This window comes from Chlorocebus sabaeus, chromosome 15, assembly GCF_047675955.1.
Source record: "Chlorocebus sabaeus isolate Y175 chromosome 15, mChlSab1.0.hap1, whole genome shotgun sequence".
Taxonomy (NCBI): domain Eukaryota; kingdom Metazoa; phylum Chordata; class Mammalia; order Primates; family Cercopithecidae; genus Chlorocebus; species Chlorocebus sabaeus.
Window position 1 is genome coordinate 40,469,762 of NC_132918.1, and position 13,312 is coordinate 40,483,073.

The 13,312-nt window shown below is 38.4% G+C and overlaps 1 protein-coding gene across 6 annotated transcripts in view; it reads right to left on the minus strand.

Moving 5' to 3' along the window:
* Window positions 1–573: 573 nt before the first annotated feature.
* EIF2A (eukaryotic translation initiation factor 2A) overlaps window positions 574–13,312 on the minus strand; it is a 33,781-nt gene continuing 21,042 nt past the window's right edge. For all 6 annotated transcript variants that reach the window (XM_008008732.3, XM_008008736.3, XM_008008737.3 and 3 more), the window contains 5 exons: window positions 11,207–11,778; window positions 7,649–7,762; window positions 3,037–3,165; window positions 1,548–1,613; window positions 574–979 (listed from right to left, as the gene is read on the minus strand). In XM_008008732.3, coding sequence (XP_008006923.2) covers window positions 914–979; window positions 1,548–1,613; window positions 3,037–3,165; window positions 7,649–7,762; window positions 11,207–11,778 — 947 coding nt within the window. In that variant the 3' untranslated portion in view covers window positions 574–913. The remainder of the gene's footprint in view (window positions 980–1,547; window positions 1,614–3,036; window positions 3,166–7,648; window positions 7,763–11,206; window positions 11,779–13,312) is intronic.

The window sequence follows — 13,312 nt, forward strand, 5'->3', positions numbered from 1 at the left end:
CTAAATGATACATTACCTGAGGATATAGGAGTAGTATATCATAGTAACCTAAAGCATAGGCTCTGGGATTAGATGGCCATTTCCTAGCTTTGAGACACTGGCAAATTTCTTAATTTTATGGCCTTAGTTTTTTCATTTATAAAATAGAGATTGTAATAATTACTTCATAGAGTCTTATGAGAATTAAGTAGTTTTACATGTCTTATAAATTAATAAAGGATATCTGGACCAGGCGCGGTGGCTCAAGCCTGTAATCCCAGCACTTTGGGAGGCCGAGACGGGCGGATCACGAGGTCAGGAGATCGAGACCATCCTGGCTAACACAGTGAAACCCCGTCTCTACTAAAAAATACAAAAAACTAGCCGGGCGAGGTGGCGGGCGCCTGTAGTCCCAGCTACTCGGGAGGCTGAGGCAGGAGAATGGCGTAAATCCGGGAGACGGAGCTTGCAGTGAGCTGAGATCTGGCCACTGCACTCCAGCCTGGGCCACAGAGCGAGACTCCGCCTCAAAAAAAAAAAAAAAAAAAAAAAAAGGATATCTGAACTAAGGAACTTATAATAAAAGCAAAGTGATTAAATTTAAAATGTCTTTATTCATTTATATGGTATATATCACACTCCACAAAAAAAAATGACACTTGTCAAGTGTCATTTTTCAATCTGTCAAGCTTAGCTAAAAAATTCATGTATCTCTTTTCTATATCACATATTGACATGATATAGGATGCAAGATATAAATATCAATTCAATAGACATTATTAAATAATTTTACTTATGTAGAATCTTGGATAAGTGGTTAAAATTATAGATTGACATTAAGTGTGGGAACAGGAATATTCTGTGTATACCAATAGGTTTAACAGAAGATGTGTTTGCACTGATTTCTGGTCATCAGCTTGCTTTCTGTGAATCTTTAAATACCCAATTCCAAATCTTCCAGCTCCTGGAGAAGGGCTGTTTCTTTCTGAATTTTCTCCAACTAGAAAAGTTTAAAACAATGAAGTTATTATGAAATAGTTAGTGGATATGTAACCAAAATAATACAGAAAAAAACATGATATTTCTGACAATTTATTATGTTCACTAGTAAACACAGATTTTAAAACACAGGTTAGAAACAAATTCTGATTTGTTATCTGGTATGAATCAAGAGTGAAAAGAACAGACACTGTTTTATTGCATCCCTTTGGGCCCAAAAAATTTTCAATTCTATATTTGGGATTAAAATTGTTGAAAGGAGGAGGGAAAAGGCAAACAGGGCAGTACAACTTGAGATAATAATCTTATATTTGTCTAATACAACAAATTGCTATTATTTTCAACAGTAATAGCATAGTATGCCTCTTAGGAATATTGACTTTTTCATTCACATGAACCATATCTCCTCTATTTAAGAGTAAGGCTATTTAAAAGTAAAAACATTAAAAAGAATATGGCATATGGTTTTCAAAATAAGTTTTTAAAATCTATGTGCTTTTAAATACTTGTTTATAATAAAAGGGGGAAGGCTGGTGGTCACAAGCCTAAATGAAAAATGCAGAAAGTACCTGATTTTTTTCTAGCTGTTTTCCAGTTGCTGCTTGTTCTTTCAGTTGTTCAATTGCTTTCAGTTTCTGCAAATATCAAATATGAGTCAAGTGGAAGGAAGTCACTTCAAATGCAAATTTCCTTATTAAGAATGTGAAACTCAAATAAGGAGATTAATAATCTTACATCTGTATCAAGAATGGTCTGTTATAATGCTAAGATACACTATTTTTAAAGTTAAATGCTTTGGGAGGCCAAGGCAGGCAGATCACAAGGTCAGGAGATCGAGACCATGGTGAAACCCTATCTCTACTAAAAATACAAAAAATTAGCCAGGCACGGTGGCGGGCGCCTGTAGTCCCAACTACTCGGGAGGCTGAGGCAGGAGAATGGCATGAACCCGGGAGGCGGAGCTTGCAGTGAGCCGAGATCACGCCACTGCACTCCAACATGGGCGACAGAGCGAGACTCCGTCTCAAAAAATAATAATAATAATAATAATAATAATAATAATAATAATAATGATAAGTTAAATACAAAATTGTAAATGTTAAAAACATGAGATTTCGAAAAATATTTTTCTCAGGCTTTTAATTAATGTTATCATGTATGTATGTGTATATGTACATGTATCAGTAATGGCACATTTCAATGCCCCATTGGACTTGGGTGATGTTTCTGGCTTTGAGAGAAATCTCACTGAGAGCATTCTGAAAGACTGTTGGTCCAAAGTCCTGCCCAATTAAAAAGAATGAAAGAGAAACCTCATAATGCAGCTGTGAAGCAGCTCGTTTTATCCCCAGGGCCACCCCAGCACACTGGCTGCAATATCACAAGTCAATACACTTCTTTTTCATCTCTGTCTCTTGATCTTCAAAACTAGAATATCTGCCCCTACTTATCACAAGGTTTCTAATGAAACACTGAGTATAAAAGTGTTCAGTGGCCAGGCATGGAGGCTCACGCCTGTAATCCCAGCACTCTGGGAGGCCAAGGCAGGTGGATTATGTAAGGTCAGGAATTTGAGGCCAGCCTGGCCAACATGGTGAAACCCTGTCTCTATTAAAAATACAAAAATTAGCCGGGTGTGGTGGCGCACACCTGTAGTCCCAGCTACTTGGGAGACTGAGGCAGGAGAATCACTTGAACCTGGGAGGCGGAGCTTGCAGTGAGCCGAGGTTGTGCCACTGCACTCCAGCCTGGGTGACAGGGCAAGACTCCGTCTCAAAAAAAAAAAAAAAAAAAGTGTTCAGTATATTTCTATGCTAATGCACGCTGAATTTTATTACTCCAAAAATCAAAGTATTAAGAGTCTTCAGACATCTGTGAATAGAACTAAAATCAATACCATTTCTAAGTGACAGTGCTTCTAGTGAGAAAACAACAATGAGAACTGCTAATACCAACTTCTTAGATACCTGTCATTAGACATCTAAGTACTACCTTATTTATATAATTTTCATGTATACCTTTCAATACGCATGTCTATTTTTCATTTAAGTCTCTCACCTTCTTTAGGTTCTTGACTTTTTTGTCTATCTCAGGGTCCCCAGAAATTGACTGAGAGATAGTGTTTCGTGGTGTGCTCTGTGGGGCAGGAGTAGGTGCCAAATCTGGACTCTTGTCACTTCTTGCTTCCTGCAGGAAATATTTTTTAAAATTCAATTTAAAAAAACCAAAAACATTACAGTATTTAAATCAACATAGCTTTGGTATATGAAATACAGAAACTAAATATGTGATTTTATCCACATTTTATATGAAAAATCTGAATTAAAGGTCTCATGAAGTATGCTACATACTCCCATATTAGAAATAAAATGACCTTATCAGAGTAAACTAGGAGGTTTCTATACCGGCAAACAAGCATTCCAAACTTTTGGATATTCTGAGATGTGCCAACAGATAGACGGTTTGAATATATGAGAGGGCTTTTCTATTTAACGTGTTTCAAGTTTCACTCTTACAAGGCTCTCTCCAAAACTATAAAGAATATGTATGATCAAGTATATGTAATGGATTATGCTACAAGAATAAGAATCCTACAGATATTAATTCATAATCAGATCAATTCAGCTCTGCAACAAAGTACCACAAAACCTTTTTCCCCTTAAAGGGATGCTATATTGCTTCCAATATGATCAAACCTCTGATAATTTTTCTTGTCCCTCCTTACTGATTCTGAATCACTTTTATTTCTGCTAAGATGCTGTATACTCTTGCCCCTGGCCTTTGTGTATGTCTCCCTTAACCATGGTTTCAGTAACTAAGGGTCAACTGCAGCCCAAAAATATTACATGGAAAATGCCAGGAATAAACAATTCATCAGTTTTAAGCTGTGTGATGAAATCTCTTAGCATCCAGCCTAGGACAAGAATCATTCTTTTATCCAGTGTATCCACAGTGTATTCGCTCCCCACCTATTTTTCACTAGTAGCTGTCTTTGTTATCAGATCGACTGTCACAGTATCAACAGTACTTGTGTTTAAGTAACCCTTACTTTACTTAATGTTCCAAAGTGCAGGGTAGTGATGCCGGCAATTCAGATACGCCAGAGAAGCTGTAAAGTGCTCCTTTAAGTGAAAAGGTGAAAGTTCTTAATAAGGAATAAAAAATATTGTATGCTGATTTGCTAAGATTTACAGTAAGAATAAACCTATCGATGAACTTGGGAAGAAGAAAAAAGAAATTAGTGCTAGTTTTGCAGTTGCACCTTGAACTCTCTGTCTTCTCTATCTTCTCTATCTTCTCTTTCTCTATCTTTGGCTACTTACTTCAGAGTCAGGACTAAGAAGGCCTGGATAAAGTAAGATTCTGTCAACGGCCATTTAGCTTTGTTCCATCACACGGCCATAACTTTTACTAACTTCAGCCAGTCATCCCCAAAATACATACTGAATAGTTTATCTTGCAAGTTGAAAACCTTTGCTATTACTGGAAAAACAACTCAAAAAGCAACTCTACAATGAGGGATTACCGGTATCACCTTTGGTATCATCTTTAGTAAAAAAACGTGTGTAGGTGCTTGATGACTGTATTGGCTCTTTAAAAAAAAAAACCGACAGTTTGTATAAACTTGTAACTGAGAGTTATAAATTTATAACTGATCAGCCCAGGTGATCATACTATTTTTTTTTTTTGGAACAAAGTTTCGCTCTTGTTGCCAGGCTGGAGTGCAGTGGCACCATCTCGGCTCACTGCAACCTCTGCCTCCCGGGTTCAAGCAATTCTCCTGCCTCAGCTTCCTGAGTAGCTGGGATTACAGGCGTCCGCCACCACACCCAGCTAATTTTTGTATATTTAGTAGAGACAGGGCTTCACCATGTTGACCAGGCTGGTCTTGAACTTCTGACCTCAGGTGATCCACCCGCCTCGGCCTCCCAAAGTGCTGGGATTACAGGCGTGAACCACCATGCCCGACGGTGATCACACTATTACCATGAGCTATAAAGAGTTACACATTTATGACTGAGAGTTATAACCATTATTTTTAATAATCATAATTTCATTATATTAATGTGAAATAGTAAATAATTTATATTATAAAACATACAAATATAATCTGTATATTATTTATATAATTAATATAATTTAGTATATTAATCGTTGTTATAATTATTAATAATTATAATCATGTAATTATGTAAGTAATTATTTATATAATAATTATAAAGGAATCTTTGTTCAGTATCACCAGTGGTCATATTAAAAATATCTTTTGATAAAGTGGAAGAAACTTTGCTTATAAAAATAGAATTCTAAGTTGAGTGGGTTTCAGAGAGGCCCTAAAACTCAAAGGGCATCTTAGTTATCAAGTTGTAAGGATACTACTAATGTGTTGTAATATCCAGGGCCAGTAGAGGTCCCTACTTGTACTGATGAAGGGACATGACTTGCTTTTATACAAATCTAATATCAAATGCATGAAACAGATCATTTTTACTTGGAATAACCTAAAGCTGACCAATTAAGATACTTCTGGGGATGAAATATATTAACTACAAATGAGCAGAATGGTTTTTCTAAAAGTCCAGATTTTAGCAGAATATGGTTGCATAAGACAATTCTATACCTTAAAATAGTAACTGCCTCCCAAAACACATAACTAGCCTAGACCTGTCAAAATTCAAGAATTATCAGCAAGAATGTACTGGTGATATAGCAATCAGCTGTTAAAAATCTGCTCTTTCTAGGATGGCCACAGTGGCTCACGCCTGTAATCCAAGCACTTCGGGAGGCCGAGGTGGATGGACCGCTTGAGCTCAGGAGTTTGAGACTACAGCAACATGGCAAAACTCGGTCTCAAAAAAAACCCCAAAACAACACAAAACCAAAAAAACCTACCCCCATTTCCAGCCTGAAAAACATAGCGAAAACCTGTCTTTACAAAAATGAAAAAATTAGTTGGGAATGGTGGTGTACATGTATAGTCCTAGTTACTTGGGAAGCTGAGGCAGGATTACTTGAGCTAAGGGTTTGGGGTTGCAGTGAGCTGTGACCATGCCTCTGCACTCCAGTCTGGATAACAGAGTGAGACAGAGAGTGTCTCAAAAAAAACCAAAAACAAAAAAAAACAAAAACCCTACCCCACTGCTACCGTCTGACATATTGGTGTTTCCCCAAAATTCATAGTTTGGGATCTAATACCCAATATGATAGTATTAAAAGGTGGGGCATTTGGAAAATGATTAAGTCATGAGGAGCAGCTTTATAAAAGAGACCAGAGAGAGCTCCACTGTTCCTTCCACCATGGGAGGACACACAGAAAGAAGGTGCCATCTATGAGGAACGGGTTCTCACCAGATACCAAATCTGCCAGCACCCCAGCTTCTAGACCTGTGAGCAATAAATTTGTTTATAAATTACCCAGTCTAAGGTAGCAGTCTGAATGGATTGAGATATGTACTCTGCCTGAATTGCAAAAATGTGATCACCATAACTTCACTAACCAGACATCCCCAGCCCAGCTGATCACATTGTCACCATGAGCTATACAATATGACAATTTGCAATTATTTATACTGGTGTGGCTTTTCAACTACATTAAATAAAAAATATTCTGGAAATATCCCATTATTTGGATACTTCTGGTATTTTGATTCCCAGTTAAATAATTTCATATAGTACTATAATACTGAGTGCCCAAATGGCTTTCTAGTCATGTAATTTCCAGCTTCTCTTAGTAAATAGATGCTTCAAGGAAAGCAAACTACACCACTTTACACAAGTGCCACCAAAAGGGTCTACAGCAAGTAACATGCTACATAATACTATTAGAGTCCCAGGTTATGATGTCAGGTTCCGTTTCTTTTGTCACCCATAATATAGACAGGATTACTTAGAAATTCATAGGCAAACACAAACGAAAGATATTCTGCCTATTTAAGTCTAACTACAACTATATTTTATAACGTGAGAGCCAAGGTTTTTTGTGTTTTCTTTTTTTGAGTCATGGTCTTGCTCTGTCATTCAGGCTGGAGTGGTACAATCACAGCTCATTGCAGCCTCAACCTCCCAAGCTCAAGTGATCCTACCATCTCAGCTTCCCAAGTAGCTGGGACTATGGGGTACATGCCACCATGCCCAGCAAAAAATTTTTCATAGAGACAGGGGTCTCACTATGTTGCCCAGGCTGGTCTTGAACTCCTGGGCTCAAGCAATTCTCCCACATTGGCCTCCCAAAATGCTGGGTTACAGGCATGAGCCACCACACTTGGCCACAGTCAACTATTTAGGACCACAATTCTTTAAATTTTAAGGCTTAGCGCTAACTTAACTGCCTTTTTTTTTTTGGAGATGGAGTCTTGCTCTGTCGCCCAGGCTGGAAGGCTAGAGTGCAGTGATGCGATCACTGGTCACTGCAACCTCCACCTCCCAGGTTCAAGCAAATCTCCTGCCTCAGCCTCCTGAGTAGCTGAGATTATAAGCCATGCCCAACTAATTTTTGAATTTTTAGTAGAGACAGGGTTTCACCACGTTGGCCAGTCTGGTCTTGAACTCCTAACCTCAAATGATCCACCCACCTCAGCCTCCCAAAGTGCTGGGATTACAAGCATGAGCGACTGTGCCAGGCAATAACTATTTGTTTGTTTTGTTATGAGGAAATTAGTGCCCCAAATACCTGCTTTGCGGCTTTCTTAGCTTCATGCTTCCTTTGATTTTTAAGAGCTGTTTTTGATAATGGCTTATCATTTCCTGATTGTGATTTCATATTCTGAGGTGGTTCCTCTTCATGCTATGGAAAATATAAAATAATTTTGAAATGGAGTCCATGTTGTAAACACCTACAACAACAAATTATACACTTCTGCTAATATAGGATAAACTTATTTTATTAAATTTAAGATCATTAGCAAAGATTATTTCAAAACTCATTGGTAGTGGCACACTCCAACTGTCAGGATGGATTTAATCAGGATCTTCCTATTAGTTGCTATATCTTTCAATCATATCAGAGCTTGCAAAATTCACTTTAGTTTTGTTCAAACAACAGAATTTTTCTTAGCACTACTACAGACACATGAGTCTTATGAAAACTAGATACCAACAACAGCTTCTTCTGAGGCCTTTTTGGTTCTAACTACTGTCAACAGAAATCCAGTTGCCTCGCTTATTTTCTTCACACAAAGAATTATTTGCTAGATCTTTACTTGTAAAATCAGAGATTAGAAGATTAAAAATAAAAGCAAATGAAAAACCAAGAATAGATTATAAGAAAATAAGTGAAATAGAAAGGAATAATTAACTAGATAATTATAAATCTGGGACTGACATAATGAAGAGGCCAAAAAAAAAAAAGTACATGGTTTATCAGATTACACAATGAAGATAATAATTTCCAACATCAGATATTTATGTAACCATGTAACAACTATATTCCACAATAGAAAATACAGTGAATTATAGGTTCAATGTATCTCCAGAATAGTTTTAGACAACATACAGTACAAGTGATGGCACTACAACTCCCTATCAGATTCATGTACTTACTGATTTCTATCTGTATTGCTATTATTTTAATGTTAACTCTTAGACTCTATCATAACTCAGAACATCAAAAGTATCAGCTCTCCATGAAGTTTCATGAGTACTAGGTCTCAGATCTGCATTTTACTTATAAGTCCTATGTGGAAATGAGCAGAGCTCAAACACTTAAGATGCAGAATAATAAATAAGAAACCATAGAGTGACCTTATCTTAGCAAATGCATCAACTATTTCAGGTCATCAAAGTTCTGGGCATGTTCATATTATACTTGAAACAAACTGAATATTATGAGAACCCACATTTGTAGAACAGCAGACACATTTAGAGTGCAAGGCTTTTTCATTTCATGTTTACCCATGTTGCATAAAATGCTACTTAAGTTATATAATATTTGCTGAACATTTGTTTTATACATAATATGAAAATCCTTTCAATAGCAAGCTCTTCTGTAGTAGTTTGCTTTGGCTAAAAAGTTTCTGCTCAGGAGAACTTTGATTAAAAATGATGCAAGAAGAAAAGGTAAGTTACAAGTCTCTTCCACACTTATGAGCATCATGTAAGCCACTGAGAGCCTTTCACTTGAGACGAAAAAATCCACACAACTACTATAAATCATGAGTTTTTTCTGGTTTTGGTACTATGTGCTCATTATGCATAATTTCATTCTTATTAATAAACTTTGTTTATTCAGTTGTATCAGTTATTATGGGACTGTTTTTGATGAACACATTTTAATTTCTCAGCTCAACGCAACCTCCTGCTCCAGAGCTCAAGTGATTTTCCCACCTCAACCTCCCCGAGTTGCTGGGACCACAGGCAGACACCACCATGCCCAACTATTTTTTAAAAATTTTTAGTAGTGACGGAGCCTCGCCATGTTGCCCTGGCTGGTCTCAAACTCCTAAGCTCAGGTGATCCATCCGCCTCAGTCTCCCAAAGTGCTGAGATTACAGATGGAAACCCCTGCGCCAGACCAACGAACACATTTTAAAAGGTGAAGGTTTTTTGGAAAGCTAATAAATATTCTTTAAGTATAATTTATATATAAATTTGTACTTATAAAATTTTTTTTTCTGTGGGGGAATAACCCAACACCTTTTTTCCCCTACTGCTGAGTAACCCTCCTCCTTTGTAAAGTTATCTACCACGCTGTCTTTGTTTCTAGTAATTTCTTGACAGTATTTTCTTTGTAATTTAGCTCATTTCTGGAATTAGATACATGTAAAAATTTCTAATTATTGGGCATATAGCTACTTCAACTAAAATGATTTGACAGGACCACACAATCATCATGCCACATAAAAAAGCAACAATTTAGTAGAAATCTTGAATGTTAAAAAAAAATCCCGGCCGGGTACAGTGGCTCATGCCTGTAATTCCAGCACTTTGGGAGGCCAACGTGGGTGGATCACCTAAGGTTGGGAGTTCCAGACCAGCCTGGCCAACAGGGCAAAACCCCGTCTCTACTAAAAATAAAATTAGCTGGACGTGGTGGCAGGCACCTGTAATCTACTCAAAAGGCTGAGGCAGGGGAATTGCTTGAACCCGGGAGGCAGAGGTTGCAGTGAGCAGAGATAGTGCTACCGCACTCCAGCCTAGGTGACAGAGTGAGACTCTGTCTCAAAAACAAAACAAACAAAAATCCTGATTTTAAGTTCTTACCTAATTTCATCACCATTTTCAAAGTATTATTTTCTGTATCAATTTCTCCCCCTCATCAAAATAAACCTACTAGTTTTATGGATCAAAGAATTGTGCCATCATGCACAAATAAAGAAGGCAGGATGGGTTGGAGTTGCTTTTGTTTTTATCTGAGGTAAGGAAAATTCCAATACAGAAATAGGACAAACCCAAAGTCTACTATATATTTTCTTTTCAAATCTAAATAAATATGATAAATACAAATACCATGTGTTGTTTTTATATAATTTTACATAAATAAAACAATACTGTTTAAATAGTAAACTTTTTTTTTTTTGAGACGGAGTCTGGCTCTGTCACCCAGGCTGGAGTGCAGTGGCCGGATCTCAGCTCACTGCAAGCTCCGCCTCCTGGGTTTACGCCATTCTCCTGCCTCAGCCTCCCGAGTAGCTGGGACTACAGGCGCCCGCCACCTCGCCCGGCTAGTTTTTTTTTTTTTTGTATTTTTTAGTAGAGACGGGGTTTCACCGTGTTAGCTAGGATGGTCTCGATCTCCTGACCTCGTGATCCGCCTGTCTCGGCCTCCCAAAGTGCTGGGATTACAGGCTTGAGCCACCGCGCCCGGCCGAAATAGCAAACATTTCGATGGAAATTAAGAAATTTCAGACCACTGATACATTTTGTCCAGTCCAAGAGAAAGGTGGTGGTGGTGGTGGTTGTTTTTGAGATGGAGTCTCGCTCTGTTGCTCAGGCTGGATGGAGTGCAGTGGTGTGATCTCGGTTCACAACCTCCACCTCCAGGGTTCAAGCAATTCTCCTGCCTCAGCTTCCTGAGGAGCTGGGACTACAGCCATGCGCCACCATGCCCAGCTAATTTTTGTTATTTTTAGTAGAGATGGGGTTTCAACATGTTGGCCAGTCTGGTCTCAAACTCCTGACCTCAAGTGATCCTCCTGCCTCGGCCTCCCAAAGTGCTGGCATTACAGATGTGAACCACCACTCCTAGCCCAAAATAAACTTTTTTCTATAAAAGTAGTAAAACTTTACTTACCAATTTGGAATTGGTGACTGGTTTATTTCTTAAAGCTGGGGGTCTATAAGCTGTTGCAACTTTAGGTTCCTCATTGGGTACTTCACTTGGAACTGCTTGGTAAGTTATTGTTTTTGCTGGAAATACTCCATCCAAAAATGGCTGCCAAGAAACCTGCCATAATTCTGCATTTGATGGCACATCATACTTGTGCAAGATAGAGCCAGTATAATGCCAAATTTTGTATCCATTATTAACCCGTAACCTGGGAGCACATGTAGCTGTTAAAATATGCTCACCATCTGGGCACCAAGCAAAATATGTAGAATCAGAAGCCACTGGTTTAGAAATAAGTTTGTAGTTTTTCACATCCCACACTTCCATTTGTCCTCTCAGATTTCCAAATCCAGCTAATACTAATATATGTCCATGAGGGCTATAGTAGGCTGCATTACGAGGACCAGTTCCAAAGTCAAATACAGGATCACATCTCAAGTTGAAAATTGTCGCTTTGGCAGGCATAAAACCATACACAGCACAAAACTCAGTAGAACTAGAATTCCAAACTACATCATAAATGGGGCCATTTTTTGCTAGAAAAAGAATATAAAGCCCAAATTAGCAATAAAGAACTATATAAATATTTGTTAGCAAAAGTTACCATCATATAGTACTCACGAACACATCAAACAGATAAAAAAATTTCAAGGAATGTTAACATTAAAATACTCTTATATACTAGGGCGATTAATGTATAATTATAAATTTATATTTAAGAACCCCTACTGAATCTTAATTTCTTTTAAACATTTTGGTACTATGGCCTTATAGTAATAGTTACTATTAATAAACATTTTTTTTGGAAAGGGTAATACGTGCAGACGGTAATCAAAATACAAACTATTTTATTTATTTATTTATTTATAGAAATGGGATCTTACTTTGTGGCCCAGGCTGGAGTGCAGTGGCATGATCAAAGCTCACTGCTGCCTTGACTTCCTGGGCTTAAGGGATCCTCCTGCCTTGGCATTCCAAAGTGCTAGGATTATAGGCATGAGCCACTGTGCCCTATATTTTTTAAAAGGGCACAAAAGGCCAGGTGCGGTGGCTCACGCCTATAATCCTAGGACTTTGGGAGGCCAAGGTGGGCAGATTACCTGAGGTCAGGAGTTTGAGACCAGCCTTGCCAACATGGTGAAACCCCATCATTACTAAATGTAGAAAAATTAGTGGGGCATGGTGGCATGCACCTGTAATCCCAGCTACTCGGGAGGCTGAGGCAGGAGAAGCACTTGAACCTGGGAGGCAGAGGTTGCAGTGAGCCAAGATCGCGCCACTGCACTCTAGCCTCGGCGACAGAGCGAGACTCCATCTCAAAAAAGAAAAAAAAAAAGCCACAAACACAGGTCACTTTACACAAAGGCAACCCTATGATATATTTCTTGGATATCCTTTCAGAATTTTTTTTTTGTTTTTGAGATGGAGTTTCACTCTCGTCACCCAGGCTGGAGTGCAGTAGCACGGTCTGGGCTCAACACAACCTCTGCCTCCTGGGTTCAAATGATTCCCCTGCCTCAGCCTCCTGAGTAGCTGGGATTATAGGCATGAGCTACCACGCAGGGCTAATTTTGTATTTTTAGCAGAGATGGGGTTTCACCATGTTGGTCAGGCTGGTTGTGAACTCCCGACTTCAGGTGATCCACCTGCCTCAGCCTCCCAAAGTGCTGGGATTATAGGCAAGAGCCACTGTGCCTAGCCTCTATCAGCAGTTTTTGATGATGCAGGCTTCCCTTCCCCCTCACTATACTTCAACCATACTGTGTAGTTTCATATTTTTATCTTCATCAGCCTTTTAAGTGAAAATATCTATCTTATTTTCATTTCTATTATTTTAATTATAAGTTAAGCATCTTTTAATATAAGTAATTTTATTTCTTTTTCTAAGGGCTGATTTTTTTTCTTTTTTTTAAAGAGATAGTCTCATTCTGTCACCAAGGCTGGAGTACAGATGTGGCATCTTAGCTCGCTGCAGCCTCAAATTTCTGGGCTCATACAATCCTCCCACCTCAGGCTCCTAGATAGTTGGGATTATATGCATGAGCCACCACAATGGCTCTGAGGACTAAT